The sequence below is a fragment of the Pygoscelis adeliae genome, unplaced genomic scaffold (assembly GCF_000699105.1).
Source record: "Pygoscelis adeliae isolate BGI_AS28 unplaced genomic scaffold, ASM69910v1 Scaffold621, whole genome shotgun sequence".
NCBI lineage: Eukaryota > Metazoa > Chordata > Aves > Sphenisciformes > Spheniscidae > Pygoscelis > Pygoscelis adeliae.
Window position 1 is genome coordinate 5,434 of NW_008824052.1, and position 20,837 is coordinate 26,270.

The 20,837-nt window shown below is 39.5% G+C and overlaps 1 protein-coding gene across 1 annotated transcript in view; it reads right to left on the bottom strand.

Moving 5' to 3' along the window:
• Positions 1-580: 580 nt before the first annotated feature.
• The window catches only part of LOC103925078 (28S ribosomal protein S5, mitochondrial-like), a gene marked incomplete at both ends in the record, with an annotated part of 64,204 nt that continues 43,947 nt past the window's right edge, over positions 581-20,837 (bottom strand). Inside the window, 4 exons of the mRNA XM_009333725.1 lie at positions 581-643; positions 2,174-2,231; positions 3,350-3,396; positions 7,548-7,638. Coding sequence (XP_009332000.1) covers positions 581-643; positions 2,174-2,231; positions 3,350-3,396; positions 7,548-7,638 — 259 coding nt within the window. The remainder of the gene's footprint in view (positions 644-2,173; positions 2,232-3,349; positions 3,397-7,547; positions 7,639-20,837) is intronic.

A 20,837-nucleotide genomic window follows, 5' to 3' on the forward strand; every position in this document is an offset into this window, starting at 1 on the left:
CCAGCTCATGACCACAAGTAGTCTGAGGCAGTTGACGGTTAAGGAAGGACAGGCACACAGATGCGGCTTGCACTCTGATTCCCATTTGAAGCACTCCCACTACTGCATACTAAACTACTTCTGAATCTTTTCTTGAAAACAGCAATTAAAAATCACTGAAAAATAATGGAACAAGCCTATCAGGTTGCCAAAGCATGCATGGGGCATATGGTGGGAAGAAAAACCTGCAGGGTTCTTCTAAAGGCCTTTGCCTCCAACATCTATGCTATTAGATCAGACTTTTTCACATCTAAGTAATTTAGAGCAGAAGGAACTACACTTAGGAAGCGTCAAAGAAAACCAGGAAGAGAGGTCCCACCAGTGTAAGAGCATCAAACCCCAATTTACAATAACAAAGCCATGTCATCAACAGTAGGTATTTCTAATGAAAAATAATTTATCATCTTCAACATTTAAAATGTGGTAGACTAGCACCAAATGATCCGTCTCTGAAGTACATAGACATTGCACAAATATAACATCAACTAAATACCAGCCAGTAATTAATAAAACTTCAAAATTTCCAGGCAGCTTTAATTACCTTTGTTTTGCTTCTTCATGCGGATGGTTGTACTTTTAAATTTCACTGTAATGTCATGGTAAACTGGAGGGGAGAAAAAAAGGCATTACAGTTAAATTATTCCTTCTAGAAAAGCTTTAGCTCAGCACATTTAAGGAGTACCTTTCTTCAGAACTGTGAACGGGAAGTTGGTTTTACTCTCCTCTGAGTTCTTTAAAGAGAAGGGTTAATTTAGGTAAATTTCTGGAATAGATTAGGAATATTTACACATCTGTGAATACTATGTTACTATTGTATACAAAAGCAAGCTTCACTTGAAAAATATGAAGTGGCTGTATGCCTCCAATGATCCTCATTTAGCTTTGAAGTGAGCTCACCTGATACAATTTAACCTTCTTCCTCATACTCAGATTTTTCTAATGATTCAGCTTTTAACCTAAGATTTCCCCATAGGCTTCAGCATTCTTGGATTTTTCATACGAATATTTACCATTCCAGTCTTCCTGCTTCTCTCTGCTTCAAAAGGAACCCCAAATTCATATCCTCTGGTGGGTGGCTGTTATATACATCTGATTCAGTGGCTCAGTCTCTGCATAGTGGATTCTAGCACTGCAGTCAAGATGACTCAGAGAGGACCTCTATGTTAAGTAGAATGGAAAGCATGGTGGAAACACCGCCAGTTTTTAATCAAATCCCCAATCTGTTAGTGTGAAATAATAATACTCAAGGTATAGACTCATGAGGATAACTGCAGTTTTGTATTTGTAAGCTGAAGTTTTATTATACTGAATATTTCTACAAAATGACTTGGTTAAATAGTCATATACTCTGTAAGATACTATCTTTCAAAATTTTTCTGAAAGATAATTGAATATTTGGTATACTGCTACCACGTCTGACATCCGAGAGCACTTGTATGATATTAAACTGCATTAACAAAAAGCTACCATGAAACATCAGACTGACTTCTCTAGCCCACGTTCTCCCCAGCTGCTGGGCTTTGTCAGCGTACGTGGATTTCATCAACAGGGAATCATCTCTGACATACAAAGGGGAAAAGCACAGAGCAGTTCACTGTAGAGAAGAGATGCCCAGACAGTATCTGACTTCCTTAACTCAAATGTGCCAGCAGAGATCTAGTCTTGCTACTACTCCCTCCCCCCGCCCCCATTTTTAAAGAGCCTGAAATACTATGCATTAAGTATCCAAATTTTAAACATGGCAAAGGCAGGAGACTAGAAGGGAGATAAATCTCTTAATATTTTAACAACAACATCTCGTATTATGTAATCTTAACTTTTTTTCATGGACCTTCCTACAACTGTTGATACAAACCTGAGTGAAAGTAAAGAGTAAACCACATATTCATTCCAGGTAATGGTGATTTATTTTACACAAGGATTGACAGACTATGTACTCTGACATTACCACTGTCCAGCTAAAACAGTCTGGGGCTAAGACTTCATACAGCATGCTGAAGAAACAAAATAATGCATGAAGAATAACAATACAATGCATCAGATCAGAAAGGTTTTAGTTAACATCTTTTTATGTTTTGTAACTAATTGCGTACTTACGGAAAGTTAAAGAAGGAATCTAAAAAATAATACTTACTTGTCTGGTTCTGATACAGCTCTATAAAATGTAAGCAGCGTATTGCTTTATTCTTTGCCTAGGGAATAAAAGCAGAAAACATTTTTTCTTGAATTTTTCTGCAAAGTATTTGAAATTTATCATTGTTCAGTTAACTAGACAGAAAAAAAGGAAAAAAGAAAACTTAGGAAAACAGGTTTGCCACATCTAAACCATTTATTTTTTGGAAATGAAAATGTTGTCTTTAAAGAACTGCTTTCTCCTAACAGATTGAATATTTAAAAAGATTTCTCAATATAGTAACAACTTTATCAAACTTTGTGTATTTTAGCATTGCTACTTTGATAGCTTAGTTGAGCATTACAACACAAACTAGATTAATGTAGATGCACAAATTACATTTTGAAGTCTAAAGGAGCCTTAATAAGGTCATTATGCATGTGTAAGAGAAAAATTCCTACACACTAACTGTATAAGCAAATTGTATGCTATATAGATATTGGAAACAAGTGAGCAAGGGGGGAGAGGTATAGGCCATAGAAAAGGGAGTAGAAAGAAAATGATGAGTGCATTAAGAGAATCTCATTGCAGGGCAACCTCATTATGCATGTCCAAAGAGCAACGAAGCTGGTGAAGGGTCTGGAGAGCAAGTCTTATGAGGAGTGGCTCAGGGAACTGGGGGGGCTTAGCCTGGAGAAAAGGAGCCTCAGGGGGGACCTTATCACTCTCTACAACTACCTGAAAGGAGGTTGTAGCAAGGTGGGTGTCAGTCTCTTCTCCCAAGTAACAAGCAATAGGACAAGAGGAAATGGCCTCAAGTTGTGCCAGGGGAGGTTTAGATTGGACATTAGGAAAAATTTCTTCACTGAAAGGGTTGTCAAGCACTGGAACAGGCTGCCCAGGGACGTGGTTGAGTCACCATCCCTGGAGGTATTTAAAAGACGTGTGATGTGGCGCTTAGGGACATGGTTTAGTGGTGGACTTGGCAGTGTTAGGTTTACGGTTGGTCTTGATGATCCTAAAGGTCCTTTCCAACCTAAATGATTCTATGATTATTTTTATCAAGATGGACAGATCATGTACATGGACTTACTTCTTTGCATAGGCTACAAAACATACTGATTATTTAAAAAGAAAAAGTGTATGTATGAATTGTTTGTGCTTGTCAACAAGCAACAAGTAATTCAATCAACATACTTTCCGTAAAGCATTCATCCTGTCACTTGCTTTCCCCATTGCAAAACCTGCAAGGCAGAAAAGAGTCATTTTATTACTGAGAAATACATGAGGCAGGACCTTCAGAAAGCAAAAGGGGAAAAACAGAGAACTTCACAACCACTTTTAGTACCTCTTATTTCCACTCCATTGCAGAGATCATACTTGGGAAATGGTCCAGAGAAAACCACAGAAACCATAGAAAGTAACAGTTTAGGAGTTATGAATACCTAACAATTGGATGCCAAATGCTTGTTGTCAAATGAAAACAATAAGGCTTAAGTTATTTCTTTTGTGTATTTGTCCAACTTGTTCCAAACAATTGAATAGTGGTGACTGCTTCAGCTGTGGCAGGTGCACCTGCCCTGACTAAGACTGGGGACCTTAAGACAGCTGCATCCTTCCTTTTCGCACCTTTAAGGTGGCAAGTGTGACACACCTTGGGGCGGTGATTATGGTCATGTATACACCTTGGGCAAGGAGTAAGAAAGTCAAGGCCCTCAGCCAATTAGAATTGACCACAGATCAGATTTGACTACGGTATAAATGGAGCCCCACCAGAGGGCAAATTGAGCCAGTCCTCTGAGCAGCAGGTCTGCAGTCAGGGACTCTCCCCTTGGGTCAGGACGCCACCCAAGGAAACTCCTCAAGGTTGAGAGCCCTCATCTTATAGGTGAGTGATTGTGCACATTTTGGATCCTCATTTCTGAAGCCAGCTGTGCAGTATTAATTCTTTGTACACCATCCTCAACCTGTGGTTTTGCTGAGTGTCAATGCCTCATTTCTAGTTAGTTTTCTGCTAAACGATTTTGGTTAAAATAAAGTTTATTTTTGAGTCTATCATCTGCCTAATTTGATTACATGAGCCTCCACAACATCAGCCAAAAAAAATCCAGCTTAAAAAGAAAAAAGGGAAGAAAGAAAAAAAAAAAAAGGAAGCTAACACAGATATATCAACTACGTCTGTACAAGGAGCCTAGAAGCAAAGAAGGAGACTGTGTTCCTATTAGCAAAATAGAGAATATGAAAACCAGGTTTAACAGAATAGTGCATTTGCAAAAAATGCATGCCTGTAGAACAGAGAAAAAACAGACTGCCAGTTTACAAACTGCTACCTAATTCTCTCTGAACCCTGAGACCAACTCCTATTTACCAGGTGAACTGTGGTAGCGATGAATGATTTCACAGCAGTCTCAGAGTATTTGCAGTTAGCTCAGAGCAGGGCATCAACTGACTGTGTGGAATGAGTAAGAGGATGTGACAACCATTTTTACAAACTCTGTAGTCCAACAATGTCAAGGTAGATTGAGTTAAAATCACTTAACTTCAAATCAGTGGATCTAGCTTTTTTGGTCCTTTGATGTTTCTATTGTGTCAGCTGGGGTTGTGGGTTACGTGTAACCAAAAGCATAATCCAAAAATCAATGGGATTGGACCCATTGGCCAACACTGACTCACTAATTTTATGCAGACATTACAGGAGAACTGGGCTGGAACAGATCTAGGAAAGAAATACCGTCCTGACTGTTGTGGTGCTACAAGCAAAGAGGATATATGACCACAAGTCTGGAGGCTGCTGTGGAAGAAGCAGGCAGTCAAGGGTAGTGTCTGCTATCAGCTACCTCTTGAGACAGCGTTCCCTGTGCATGCACCATACACCCAGAGGTCTCTGTCACTTTCTAACTCCTGCACGAGAAAATGCAACGAAACTGTGCAATTCTTTTAAACACACACACAGAGCACAATAGCAGTGTATTAATGCTGTGAATTCACACAATAGATTAGAAAATGCCAAAAATGAGGTCACCTGTGCAATCCCAATTCAATCATTCAGCACATATGGATTAAAGTGATAACCTTCTTTTCAAAGAAGTGGTAGGAAGAATTTTTCCACAGTAACATAACTTTCTGCTGGAGAACGACTCCTTCCTCTATATATAAATCTTCCTCCCCTCCAAACTGCAATTAAAATTCATCTTGAGGAATACATCTGGACTTGAATCTTTCACATAAATGAAGTTCTGCAAAACTGCAGTTGACTGGAAATACAGTTGTCTTATTAAAGCTCCCACATACATCCCATCATCAGAGATACCTATTCGACTCATAATAAAAGGATACTATTTACATCCAAAAGGTGGATGCTCTGCATATATACTGAAAGCAGGATTTTCTTTACTAGAGTCATATAGCAATGCAAATGCAATTTCCTGTACTCTATCACCAATACAATACATGCCATATTCCTACCTCCTGATAGAGGTAGGAATCTTCTATTATTTGGATTATATTATTTGGATTATTTACTTCACAGCTATTCACTTTCTATTTTTTTAGCTGATTCTTCTTTTAATTCTGCACAGCTGCCTTATCTCTAAGTCCATTTGAGGTCTAATGGGAATTCTAATGTACATCGGTTTGTATCCACAAGAGAATGCATGAAAACTATCTCCTTACGGAGAAAAACTTAGCGCATTCAAGGGTGCTTCTTAAATAAAACTTATCCTGCAACAAAAAAAAAAAAGTTTTAACCCCTGGTATTTGAAAACTGAGTGAAAGATAAACACTATTTCCTCAATAACAGAACTGGAAACCTGCAAGAAACTCATTGCTGTACAGGGTGGCTACACAGTTCCTTTATGGATGCCTTTACAATTAAGTGGTATTAGCATTACCTTTTTTAATTCTGTCTCGGAATCTGACTCATCCCAAAAGCTGGCTACCAAAAGCAAAGCATGTACCGTCAAATGAAGGATGCCCAATAATCTTTGTAACTGACAAAGTGAAACAGAAAATCCCTAAGAGAAAATATACTTTTCTCGGAATATCTACCAGCCTTTACAGATTTTTTAAAAAGACAGTGACAGTTTTGTTTTTTGTTGGGTTTTTTTTTTTTTTTTAAAGACAGTGACAGTGACCACCACATCATGGAATGTCTCCTTTTGCTTTACCAATATGTAATATTGTTAAGTATTATATATCCAGTAATATCCTATATATAAAGACCTGGCTATACCATTGCATTGAAGTACTAATATGTGCTTGTCAGCCTTGTCTGGCCTTGTCTGTTTTCTTTTGGTTGGCTGGTTGTTATTTTTTTTTAAACGGGACCTGCTTGTTTAGAAAATTTGCAACCATAACACAGAAACTACTTCAGTCTTCTCTACATTGACCTTCCCATCAACAGCAATAACTGATTCAACTAAGAATTTTTCTTGCAACTTTTTACTTTGCATATAACCCCGTAAAAAGCTGCAGTAGAGTGAATTCTTTTCTCCTCATTTTGTAAAGACCGATTCTGACCAACTCAAAGGCTCTTCTACACTAACACTAGCTAGAAAATAACCGAGGAAAACGCACAACCAGTCATGCTGCCCTTTGCTGCAAAGTGGTCACCGCTGTTAGAGCAAATGAAAATAAAACCCCAAGAACCCCAACAACATGAAAGTGATTTTCAAAACCGGAAAGACAAATCCACATCCGCTGACTCCTACTTTCTTATGACTCTATCTGCTCTACTAACCATGGAGGCCCAGGTTTTCAGTCATTTTAGTCAAGCACAGGCACCTCTGTGAAGAGCACACTCAGCTGAGTTTTCTTCCACCATCAGCGCAAGGGGACGAATACTTCCTGGGGCATGTCAGCTGACCTGCAATTCCAGGCACCTTCTGCAGGTGCCCGATTCTTTTCTTTGACTTGAGAGTAAACAACTACACTCTGCAGCTAGGTGCCTAAGGCTAGGTGAAACAAATGCAGATATGCATGGCTGAATACTTTCAGGCTTTTATATTTTTTAAACATAAACAGTATCTACAGTAAAAAGAAACAGTGTGTACAGGAAAGCATAGATGATCCCTTCTGGTAGGATCTACCAGTGGTTAGTTCTATCACTCTAGAGTTAAATAAAAAATGTTTTTACCACTAGATAATATATGCTTCTAACCTAATCACATATTATTACTTTTCCCAATTTCTTTTTTTATACAAAACAAAGTGTCCAAATGAATACATACATAATTTGATTATAAAGCTTACTTTTATAGATGAAACTCAAAATTCTTACAGCTATTTCAAATTGCCCAGTGGAAAAAAGGGTAAATTTTTTTTTTTTTAGTATAAAATATCCTATTAGAAACAATGATTAATTTTGGCATCTTTTACATAAAGTAAAGGCACATACCTGCAGCTCCTTTACCGTTTCCAATAGCCACTAAGGCACGTATTGATTTTTTTCTGCCTTCCTTTGCCTTCATACAAAACACATTTTTCACCTGAAGAAAAAAAACACAAAGCATCTTGTTATGGCAAAGTCCAACTGTATTTTTTTTTAAAAAGAGTCGGTTTACCAAAAAGGAATTTGAGGTCTGTGATGAAACCTTACAATATATACTGTCTTTCTCAATGGGTATCATCTGCAGTGGGACACTGGCTTCAAGGCATTAAATACGTAAAAGCTGTTAAAAACCTACACTCAGACACAGAAGTTACCTCAGTACACGTTCATTAAAATATCCCCTCTATTGTGTTTAGTTGCACAACAGATAATGCTCTAATGCTGCTAGCTTCATGTGTGATTTTAATCGTGATGAAAAAACATGGAAAAAATTTGAAAGTGACATTAATATCTCACCGTTCCCCTCACATTTTAACATACTTTAGAAGCACTCTCAGGAATTGCTCAGGGCACGTTGTTGCTTTACATGGATTAAAACTTAGGATTGAAATCTACTTGCAGACTGCAGAAGGCAGTCTCATTACTGAGATGACAGCTGCTAAAAAGACGACTTCATTTAAAAGAGGGGAAGAAGAAAATGGTATTTCATTCCTGGAACTAGAAATGTTTACAGAAACTCTGCAAGAAACTCAAGCAGAGATGCAAGAAAGCTATTTAGTTTGGAGTGGCGGGACACAACAACAATTGGGGAGACAGGTGGCCTTATGGTTAGCATTCTGGAAATCTAAATTTGCTTCTGCCTCTGCTACAGACTCCCCTGTGTGACTATAGGCAAGTCATTGCTTTATAGTCTCCCACCTTAAATGGTCTAACTTATCATCTGAGATCCTTTGTCTATCTAGCTCCTGTTCTAGTTTCCTTGGTTTTGTTTATATATTATAATATGTTTATTTACATATAGACAAATATTTTTATATATAGTTTCTATACTGTATATAATATATAAACTATATATAAAATATAAAAATATATAGTATATATAAAAATATATATACATATAGAATAACATACTGGATATTGCTTGACTACGTTAATATCTGTGTCTCAGAATTACCAGTCAAAAGATACAATTTACTTCATGGTTCATTTCTCCCCTTCCTCTCAAATGCATCAGGGTCTACTTTCTTGAAGCTTCAATATGATTTCCATAGATTATAACAACAGTTAAATTAAACATGCATTGTTAATACATGAATTAAGCAGTACTCCCCCCTTTTCCCTATATGCAATTCTTCAGTAAGCTAGTCTGGTTGTAGCATTATACATCTGAAAATAGATTATTATAAAATACTTGGTCATGGCTTAAACATTCTTACTGAAATTCACCAAAAAAAACCCCAAACCCAAAACCAACAAGTTCCACTGACATCACTAGGTACAGATTAGGAACAAGTGCTTCTGAAAAATACCACCTTGCTTTCATTAAAATAAAGATGCTGTTAAATTCAAGGTGCACATATATTCTAGACAGCACTTTGAAGAAATACCAGCTTTGCTAATTGCTTATTCCAAGCTATTTTTCTTTCTGCAATCTTATTGCTTACAAGAACAAGCTAAAAAACCAAGCCCCCCTAAGATGAAAGTGCCTGTGGAAATAGGCTATTTACAGAACATGCAAAATAATGATGAAAGAAAGAAAAGAAAGTGGAGTGATCTCTCCAGGAGCATCAAGAGCATACTATTTTTGCTTTGCACATACTTTTGTCTTCCATTGCCGATCTGAATAAGTACTTGTACAAAAAAAACAGTTGGTATGCGTTACCAATAAGTACGTGATGTTTGTAGAATCTACTCAAAAATTATTCTTCTCCCTCTCCAGAAGGTGGCACAAAGACACATGCAATGAGCTTCTCCAGAAGCCTTCCTAAAACTGCACTTGTCAGCTGTTTCTGAGCAGCTCTGAAGGAAAATGTGTTCAGTCACCCATCACAATCAGTGCTATTGCATCTCTCCTGAAACACCGTAAAGGCCTCCCAAGCTTGATAATGTGCACAGGTAGCCATGACTGCTGGAACAACAGTCCTTAGATTCTCCCCACCACAGCCCTGTGCCTCCTTACATCAAAGAAAGCAGTGCTCTTCTGGAATGCGCTCAGCAATGCTTCCCTTCCATCTTGGAAATAAAGCATGCAGCTGAAAGCCTATCATTAAACTGCACTGGAATTAATTAATACACAATGAAAAAAGTGCCACTTTTAAAACAGCGTGACCTCTGAAAAGTGACTGAAACTTTTCCCTATTTACTACACAATTACCCCTATTTACTAGATTGCCACTCAAGCCAGATTTAAAGCCAATTTTTTAAATTTGAAAACAGATGCATGCTCAACCTTAATCACAGTGTACCTCAAGTTGACTGTCTCCCTGCATCCATTATCCAGTGGTGATAATGCAAATTCAGCTTGCTTTCGAGAGCTGAGGGAAGAACAGCATTGCTCAAATACAAAATGAAACCACCTCAAACATTTATTAAGAGAAGAAAAGGCAAGCAACAGTTTCAAAGGCGGAGTTGAAAGTGTGGAAATAGGCTACAGTCAGAGACAGGCTGCTAAAGGTTATTGTGAATTCAAGTACTTATCAGCTGTTGCGCTCTGTTAGAAAGAGGTAAAAACCCAACACTTCCCTAGAGGTTTTGTTCTTGTAAAAGCAGAATGAACGACAGGCCAAACTGATTGCCCTTGGAAAGTCCTCCTTTCTAGAAATCATATTCTAATCATGATTTTCAGGAACCTGCCACCTCTAGGCCACACTCTTGACACTGCTATTCTTTTGCTGTTGTTATGCAGAGGAGAGTGTCTGCACAGGCTGATCCCCTCATGGCATAAGGTCCTCTGGTCCCAATACTTCTCTAAGGTACAAGGTGAGACAAGATAAAATGAGAGCAGGGTGCAGTGCTGAAAGAAAAGCACTTCCATGCAAGTGAGCCTAGAGAGGCTCAGGGACATAGCTAAAAGGCTTGGGAAGCCAGTTACCCAAAAGAATTGAGTAATAAACTTGTAAAGAAAAATCAAGCCCATGTTAGCTACACCGTGTCTGTATCAGCCTTCTCCTCTCTCTGAAAAGCACCAAGGGCAGAGCAGATTTGTACCACAATGACAGAATATCTCCCAGTTGTAACTTAAATCTACTGTACCTAAAAATCAGAAATTGCACAAGCTAGCTGGAGAGCAGAACTAGTATTGCTGACAAGTGACAAGAGTGTTATATGGTTTCCCTAAAAGTGTGCAAATAGTGGGCAGTGGCAAGGGCAGTGCTTCAGGAAAAGGCAAATTAGTCTGTCTTCTGCTATGATTACTAAGATGTGACCTTCTCAAGAACAGCTAGCTAGTGAATTTATCAGTCCGTACTGATGTTCAATATAAGTGTTAGGGAGGGCCAAATTCAGTAGCCCAACAGAAGCGAGTCTGCCATAACTCCGTGCTCCCAGGTCCAACAAGGTGTTAAGGGATGTCAGGAGCGGACACCATCTCCCACAGCTCCGGGCCCAGGACTTTGTCCTGCCTGGCCACTGGAGCCCAGCCCAGCCAGGCTGAGGGACATGGCTGCAGGTTCAAAAAGTAGCAAAGCCGAGTATGTATCCCAGAGACACACATGCAGGACACTGACATGTCCAGTTACAGTCTGTCACAGACAAGGCACTGCCTTAAACAGCACCTACATATAGGACTTGCATAAAACCTAAGTATAGTCAGCCACGTCCCCTTCCTCTTTTTTGACTGGTAGAGACTGAGGTTCACTAGTGCAGGCCCATACAATCCATTCTCTAGATTCACGAGCACATGCACGTTTGCACATTCCCCCAAGTACCAGCATGTCCCTTCTGTCCATCTGACAGAATGGGCCCAGGCCCTCTTACCCGCTTCATGGATCTTCCACTTGCCGGCTGGTCCAGCTTGGTCTTCACTAGCAAACACGCAGCACTCACACACTCGTCTCAAAGGCACTCCACATTCGCAGGTCCCTCTGAATACAAGCAACTGGTCCTCTGCTTGTCTGACCCCACGCCTGGACCTCTGGCTTCCTACTTGCTGGCTAGTCCAGCTTGGAAGTTTGCTAGTAAGTTACACCTCCCCCCTGAAACAAACATCAGGTTTGGGGAAGATACAGACCTTCACCTCCCTGCTGCCTCCACAGCAGCTGGCACCAGGCAGACAGGCTTTGACCCGTGGTCCTGCCCCAGGCACCAGTGCTAAGGCCCTGACTTGCTTCACTCACCCTGGTCCCTCCCAGTAGATGATTTTCAGGAAACACCACTCCTGCACCAGTGGCTGGTGGCAAAGACCCTCACCTTCTCCAGTGGCTTGCACTGAGACCCCACTCACGCCTGTTGCTGATACCAGAAGTCAGGGGTGCCCACATCCCCAGTTTGATTGCAGTTGCTGGCACCAATTTCACTCCCATTTTCACACTGGACCTCTATCAGATAATCTTAATGAAATAAACATTCTCACGTTCCACATACCCTTAGCAACTAGTGTGGCTGACCAGGTTTGGTTCTCATTACTGCCTGCCTTGTAGTTTGTCAGTCAGGTTTGTGTCTGTATGTTCTCTTTTATGGCTTCTCCCTTATTATCCCCTTTCTACATTGTCATGCACCCTTAAAGGAGGAGATGCTCTCTCCATCCATGTACCCTTAAAGAAAGCTGATACACCTATACAACATGTATATGCATATATACACAGCAAGCCCTGCAGATTAACACAAACAGAAATGAACAGCGCTCACACAAACACAAACAGCACTAATAGCCTCATCCTGTTCCTCTCGCTGGCTGATCAAGATGAAGATCCATCAGTGGCAAATATATATACTCCAGTTGCTGGCACTTAGAACCCCCCCCATACACGCACATGCACACAGTAAACAAGATTTTTTATCTAGCCCAAGAAAATAGTTAGTTTAATAAGAAGTCAGGACAGACTACTGATCAGACACAGGTCACGGCAAGACAAGCATACTGACCAGCCCTGCTTACATGTGAGCCACTCTTTCTATCCCCTTTTCCCTCTATTTTCCCCACACTTGTTCCTCCCCAAATCACCTAGATTCCTCCCCTGTTCTCCCTTTGGTTCCTGCCCTAGACATCCCATAAGTCTTGTGTAATACCAAAATGTTCTTCCCCTGCGTTCCATGTGTCCCCTACCCCTTGGCAGTAAACCCCCTCAGACTGCAGGGTGCTCTGGAAAGCCTCATCTTGATAGATGTCACCCCTGAACCACGGGGCTGAGGCTATCCCAGTACAGCCTCAGGAGGAGCCAAACAGGGTGTCTTTTTCTCTGAGTATGTAATTTTGGTTCCCCTGCCTGCCTCTGTGCTCCTCTGGTCTGTGCAGATGAGCCACTGATGCAGTTATGGCTCTCCTGTGATGGTCCTGGGAGGAGTGGCGGCAGGGTGTTATTTTGGTTCTTCTACTTGCTATTGCCTCTGTGCTCCTTTTTGTGTGGACAGACAAGCCTTTTATCACATACCCTAACAGTCGGTACTCTCTCCATCTTGGCCATCAGTAGAATAAATAAAGTGCTTCTCTCTTGAAGAATTTGATTCAGTAGCTATAACTTCTGAGAAGCGAGAAGATTAGAACCAGCCATCCTATTCACAGTGCATCCATCCCCCAAGGACACAGTAAGCGGAGAAACTGCAATACAGAAAATAATTTGGACTTCTCTATCCCTCACTCAGCAAAACAGATGAAAGGTTTTGACCAGGTACTTGAAGTGTTTTTCATATAGGTTGACTCATCACAGCTCTGGGGTAAACCCCAAGTGCAGTTCTCATCCAAATTAGTAATGAGCCCAATTTGCAGAGAAACTATTGACTAAACCATGTTTAGTGCTGATAGTTTTCCCCTGTCACATGTGTGAAACTCTCTCTTTTAAAACTCACTAGGAAAAATAACATAGCTCAAATGCCCTACTGACACAGCGTGTGTCTAAATGTGGCTTCATACTACAGCTCACATCTGAGTACAGATCCTTTGGATTGACCCCACAATAATGCATGCTCAAAGCCACACTACATCTGAAAAGGCTTTGTTTCCTTTTCAAAGGATGATCCATAATCAGGCTGAATTATAATTCACTTTAAAGCTTCTGAATGTTCCAAATTGCAATTATTTCATCCATACAGGCTGAGAGGTAAAAGAGATAAAAAGATTTAATTATTTAATCAACAGAACCAGTTGAAGGTAGCATCCCTAAAGTCTACTTTAAAGGCAGGCCAAAACTCTTGAGAACTCCAAGAATATCAGAAATAAATTATAGGGCACAGCTCTGACCTGTCATTCTTTCTTCTGACAGGTTGCTTCAGGTGCTATCTTAAAAACTGTCTGAAATTTTCATTGTCAGTCTAAAGACTCTGTCAGTATTGTCCAGGGAACAGAAAACCTCCCTGTAGTTCTAAAAGCAAAATCTAGAGCTCCAATACTCCAAAAGTACTTCTGAGCCAGCATCTCATTTGAAGTAAATTATTACTCAGAGTATCCTGTATACCATGCAATTTTTCAGTCAAGGATGTCAAACAATGGATCTCAGACACTGCAGTTTCATGCAGCATTTCCTTTTCACAAGCCTTTTTTATTGCACCCTTTCAAAAACAATAGCTAGAAAACAATTTCCAATGACTTATGAAAAGAAACGAAGGTTTTAGACTGCATATTAAGGAATATTCTTTTTGTCACAAGTAGCAAGTCTACCAAGATTAATTCTGTGGTCTTAAAACAAACACATACTCGTGGGTTTTTTGCTACTTCATGGAAAGTTGAAACTATGGCTTTATATTCTATTCACAACCCGCTGCTGCACCTAGACAATTTATTTTTGTTTAGTGAATGCAGAACAAATGACTATAGAGTGATAACAGTTATAACTCTCTTCTGTGTTCATATTCCCTACAGATAACTCTCTACAGTTGCATGCACTTTTGTGACAATACATTTAGAAATACTTAAGACAAGGTCCTTCATATCATTTTGACTCAACAAACCTTTGTTCTTCTGATTTTACCCCTGCTTTCCACATGCCAACATAAAGCTACTTCCTAAGGCAAGTCAATTCTCCATAGCTTGGTAAAGAAAGCCTAGTGGTTCCGAGTGTCACCATCCGTGAACAGTCCCAGAGCAGAATGAGAACCCCCACACAACCAACCTTCTCTACTGCCCCATTGATATTCGCCAAGGGCTGGATTCAGATGATTAAATAAGTACAGGTGACATTCAACTGCAAGAACATAAACCTTGAAAATTCTGCTAATCTTTTCCAGCTAGGAATAGTGACTGTTCACTCTACTCCTGCTCAGATTTTGGCTAACACACAGCTCATGCTAAGGCCTGATGTATGCTGGGAGCCGCTCCATTAGGTTGAAGTGAGGGTAACATGTAGGCAAACATGACGGCCAGGAAGGGCTAAAGGTTCTTATGCAGCCACTGCCACCCGCAGCTTACTGTCCACTGCAGCCATCATCCTTGCATACTGATTGTCTGGCAGTTTCTTCAGAATCCCCTAACTCATGGCAATGGTACAGACCAAACTTCCAAGTTGGTTGGTATAAATGTGTCAGCTTACCCAAAAAGATTTTGAAGTGGATCCAACAGCAGCCAGACAGCTGAGGCTTTCATGCTTCCCGGTGTGATACAGGGAATGCCAGTACCGTGACAGAGGAGGAAGGATGAGCACTCTTGTCGTTGGTTTGGCAACTGTTTTGCTCACAGATGCACGAGTTAACAAGTTGTGAGTTACAAGTTATGAATTAGAGAACTTTTGAGTTAGAAACCTCATGAATTAAGTGATGAACTAGTGAATTCATGTGTTAGACCAGTCAGTACAAAGGGGATTGAGTGCTTGTTTTATGTGTGTGTTTGTTTTCCTTCCTAGTAAGCTCATAAAATAAAGTTTAATTTACAGAGTATGTTGCCCTGTTAATTTGAGTGATCCAAATGAACCGTGACAAGCACACCTAACACTACTTTGCATACGGGCAACACAACCCACATCAGATGCATGTTGTGCAGACCCTGATCAGAAAACTGCTTTTTTCCAATTGCTCTCTTCAGTCTTGCTTCTCCATAGTGCCATACAACAGTTGAGGTAAATGCTGCATCCAAACAGGTCTCAGACAATCAAAACAAGTGTGCTTGAATCCAGCTGAATGTCTGAAGAAAACAGTGGAACAACAAGCAAATGACCAAACTCACTTGACAGAAACTGCCAGCTTTAAGAAATTACAGGTTTTGCATGAAGTCTTGGCACATCAGGACTCCGATATGAACTGCCAATACTATGATACAACTCTGTGACACATACCCAATCTCAAGTCAATTCAACTAAGAATTAAGTCTGTAAAGAATACTACTGGAGGTAACATGCAAAAAAAGAGAGAGAAGATTTAGGTGAGAGCCTAGAATCTGGCTTCATTTACTGCACGCTATCTTGATTATAAGACAAAAGTGTTTCTTCTCAAAGGCTTTCTGTAGCGTTCATCACTAACTCAATTCCTGGGAAAATATAATCCGTATGCTTTCAGAATACCCACTCAATTATCCACACAATGCAATTTACTTTGATTGATTCTATCTAAGAAAGAACCAGTTAGTTATTTTTACTGTGCAAGTGTTAAAAAAGATCTCTTTTGTCCTCTCTTCTTCTCTCCCTTTCCACACTCTTAGAAAGTAAAAACAAATAAAAACCACACAAACACCCAAAAGAAAAAGATCCACATACAGTTTTACTTACAACATAAGAAAGAATGAGAGATAACCCTGAATTAAAATAGCAACATAAAATAATTTTGTTATTTCAAGGACCAAAAAAGATAATACCAACATCCCAGTACCCAGCTCATGATATGAAGCTCTGTATATAAACCAAAGCACCAGTGTACTTATATCTGCAGAGAGCAGCTTTTGCTTTAAGAAAAGCATCAGTGTCTTTACGTTGCTGCCTTTTGCACCATTTCTCTGTACAAATTGAGTGTATTGCCTGACCTGAACTTCTTTAAAAAGTCTATACCTTTCTGTAATTTAACACTCAAACACAAATCAATGGGTTTTTTTTTGTTTAAAAATGACAGTACCAAATCCTAAACATCTGGCTGAAAAAGGGAACTATTCTGACACTGGAAAGGTTGCACTGACCCAGTTACAACGGGGCCATGCTTGCACAAAAATCTGCAAGTAATCTTTATTAGAAACAGGTAATGAAAACAAAAAAGCATGGACATCATAGTAAGTGATCAAAAGGCAGAGTTTTCACAACTGGCAGAGGGCAACTTCAGTGTTGGACAAAAGAACAGAGATCTGTCTTTTGCAAAGGGCATTATTTATAACTGTATCTTCTCCCTTAGAAAGCTCCCCCTTGTGAAAGATTCAAAGGGCCACTAACCTCATGTTATATGCTTTCAGGCCTTACTGATTACTAGATCTCACTTTCTAATTTTGATTGCACTACAAGGCAAATACTATCATAACACAGGATATTGTGTAGGCCACTTTTTTTACTATGTTACCACATTGAGTTTGGAGAAAAATAGAAGAAAAATTCACCTGAGGATGGATGATACACAAAATGAAGCCTTCCCGTTAAAATAAGAATGGCATATTTCAACTACAGCTGTAAATTTTAATTACCACTATTACTACATTATGTTAAACAACAGTAAATACTACCGCCAGTTCTATTCACAGAAATTCTTCTTATGCGTAATATATGATCGAAACAGGAAATGTGCCTTCAGGTTGGCAGGGAAAGAAAGAAACAGGTAGCCCAAGTCACCTACTCTAAGTAACGCACTTTCCTATAGACTACTGTCTATAGGAAAGCCAGAAACAAACCCAATATGCAGTCCCTGCTGCTGTCCCTTAACACTCACTCAAGCTAGCTTTCTCTTTATGACAACTTTAGTTCTAGTTTACATGAACATCTGACCTTGTCTGTACTCTATTCTACAAGTAGGGAAAAATCAAGTTAGCTTTTCTGTTTCTACATTATAAGAAAACACTTTAATAAGCAATTTCTCTCTTTTAGCAAGCAAGCAGAGCCTTTTTAGCAGCACAGTCACAACAGAAAGGGGCTTTTCTATCTTTGTTTATAAGACAGTCTTTTAAAAATAGATTTCAGTTTCTTGCTGCAAAGTATAATTTCCCAACAAACATTATTTTAATCTCCTGTACTGTTGTGAAGATAAAGATAATGGAAAAGACATACAGAAATAGCATCATGTATGCCATCTAATTTAAAAAAGATCTGTTTACTTCAAAACTCATACCTGTTATCAGAAAATTATAGGACTCAATTATCTTGGGCTCACTGCTGGCTTTGAATATAGAAGGTTTTGCTGTTGCTGCTATTTTTCTGCAAAAAACACTCCTCTTTCTCAGTTCACATCGCTGGCAATCTCATATAACAGTAGAGGCCCAGCCTGCTTCTAAAAGCTTTTTTATTATTCAGATATAATAAAGCATTGAAACAGATTTCTATAGCACATGGAAGCGTTGCATAGCAATTTATTTTGTTGTTTAATCTAATGAATTTGAGTGTAAATTATTATGCCAGTACAGAACGGCCAACTTCAGTAAATACCTACTGTAGTATCGAAACTGACAGTCAGTTGTGACATGTCACAGTAACAAAACAACAGCCGCTTTTCTGCAATGTGCCCTTTCAATTAACTGAAAGCACTGCCAACTGCAGGGCTCATTAAGAAAAATCACTTCTTTTATGAATGGTGCCCATGCAACTCAACTATTACAAGTTGCCTTCCAACACAGACACAGCTAAAGGCTAAGTGGTCCAAATGGTCTTTGCTACATCAGCGTCAAAGCCCAGACAGAGTGCACAGTCCACTCCAAAACCTCATTTACTTAAAGGAGCTTTAATGGATTGTGTGGGTTTTCCAAAACCCACCTCAACCATCTACTGTGTGTACAGCTACTCCTAATCTAAGAGGAAGTAAAAAAATAGAGAAGGGTTTTCCGATTCTTTAGCATCTCAAATGAAACAGCACACGTGTGTTGTTTTAAACCTGAGAATAATAGATTAATTTTGCATGTTAAAATAAGAATGCATAAAAAGTGTATGGTGCAATTCAGGATATCTCATTAATGCTCATGTAAATGTTCATTTTTGTTGCATTTATCGTGTTCAGCATAATCCCTAAAATACTATTAAATGGGAATTTGGTATCTAAATGGATCAGATGATCCACTTACATACGATCAGATGATCACCAGCTTCTTTTCCAATGATACCATCCTTTAAAAGCTGTTTTGGGGAATTCTAGACACATGCACACCAGCATATGCAATAAGGTATAGAAGCATGCAGCCCATTTATTATTGCAACAAACACCTGTGACATTAAGTGCAAGTTTGCTACTCATTTTATTTTCTGTCATCTCTAGGCACCAATGACAAATCTGACAAATATATTAGAGATACTTGAGAAAACAGAAAAAATCTTGATACCAAACTCATTTGTATAGGTTTATATTCATGTCTGTTTAGATATACATGACATATAGAGCATTAGATACGAACTGCCAGTGAAGGTCAGATCCTTTGATAAATGTTATCTTAAGATTTTGACTGAATACACTCATTAATGGAAAAGATATCCCTCATCAAACTAACTTTTATTTCATTTGTTCTTGTACATACTAGTACCACTTCACACATTCTGTTGAAGACTCTGAAAAGTCAAAGCTGATCTTAAACAGCAATTTAGTTTTAAAATAAATAGTGATCATATCCAAAGAATAAAATAGCTTTGTCAAGACAACAGAAGGGACCCTACAAATACTCATCTTAGATAAGTGCTGGAACACTAAAAAATTAAAAATGAAAAAAAAAAATTATGAGGACTTAATTCAAGAAAAATATTACTCAGGCAGCAAGGCAAAGAAAGGTCTATAAAAAAAGTTTAAAGATGACTGACCGAAAAACCTGAAAAAGAAACTGTTCTTCATTTGCAAGGATGTTATCATTACTCTGAGCAGCAAAGTGATTTTGTTCAACATCTTCATCGTCACCATAAAAGAGCACTACCAAGTAGCAGAGACATCTGAGATGATGTCTGCGTAATGCTGTTTCAGGGCAAACAGAACATGAGGAAGAAACATGAGCTCAGTGATGGAGGGATTAATTACATTTAGGGGGAGAGGGGACTCTAGAAATGAGGAGAAGGAAGGAAAAACATTTTTAACTCAGGCTGGACGTTTGCTAGAGCCCTTTGGAAGTTCCAACAGGACAGCATTGTTCTCAAATGCATCCTATGCAGAAAGAGAACAGTTCAACTGCTGCAGAGAGAGATATATATATATCGACTAGATTAGAGACTACTCCCAGCTGCTGCCAGGGAGAAAAGTATTCCTCTTCTCTCTCATCACATACACTGAGAATAGTACAGATCTACTTTCACCTCATGATAGTGTCAGAAAAATACTCCTTGGGAGCTGAGTGCATATCTTTGACAGTAAATCTGCCCTAACCGTAATAATTATGCTACTTATAAAGTAAAATAAAGGGGAGTGCACAAAAATGTCTACAGATTAAATGAAATGCACCTAAAAAGTCTTAAAGAATCATAGGAAAATGGTTAGAAGGTTACCGATTTTCTCTTTCCACCCCCTCTTGACAGATTTATCTAACTTGTTTTTAAAAACCTCCAGCAACAGACATCCCATATAGAATCATAAAAACATTAAGGTTGGAAAGGACCTCTAAGATCATTGAGTCCAACCGTCAACCCAACACCACCATGCCCACTAAACCATATCCCTAAGCGCCTCATCTACCTGTCTTTTAAATACCTCCAGGGATGGTGACACCACCGTGTCCCTGGGCAGCCTGTTCCAGTGCTTTATAACCATTTCTTCAGTGAAGAAATTTTTCCTAATATCCAATCTAAACCTCCCCTGGCGCAACTTGAGGCCATTTCCTCTCGTTCTATTGCTAGTTACTTGGGTAGTTGTAGAGAGCGATGAGGTCTCCCCTCAGCCTCCTCTTCTCCAGGCTAAACAGTCCCAGTTCCCTCAGCCGCTCCTCGTAAGATTTGCTCTCCAGACCCCTCACCAGCCTTGTTGTCCTTCTCTGGACACGCTCCAGCACCTCAACGTCCTTCTTGTAGTGAGGGGCCCAAAACTGAACACAGTCTTCGAGGTGCGGCCTCACCAGTGCCGAGTACAGGGGCACGATCACTTCCCTACTCCTGCTGGCCACACTAGTTCTGATACAGGCCAGGATGCCAT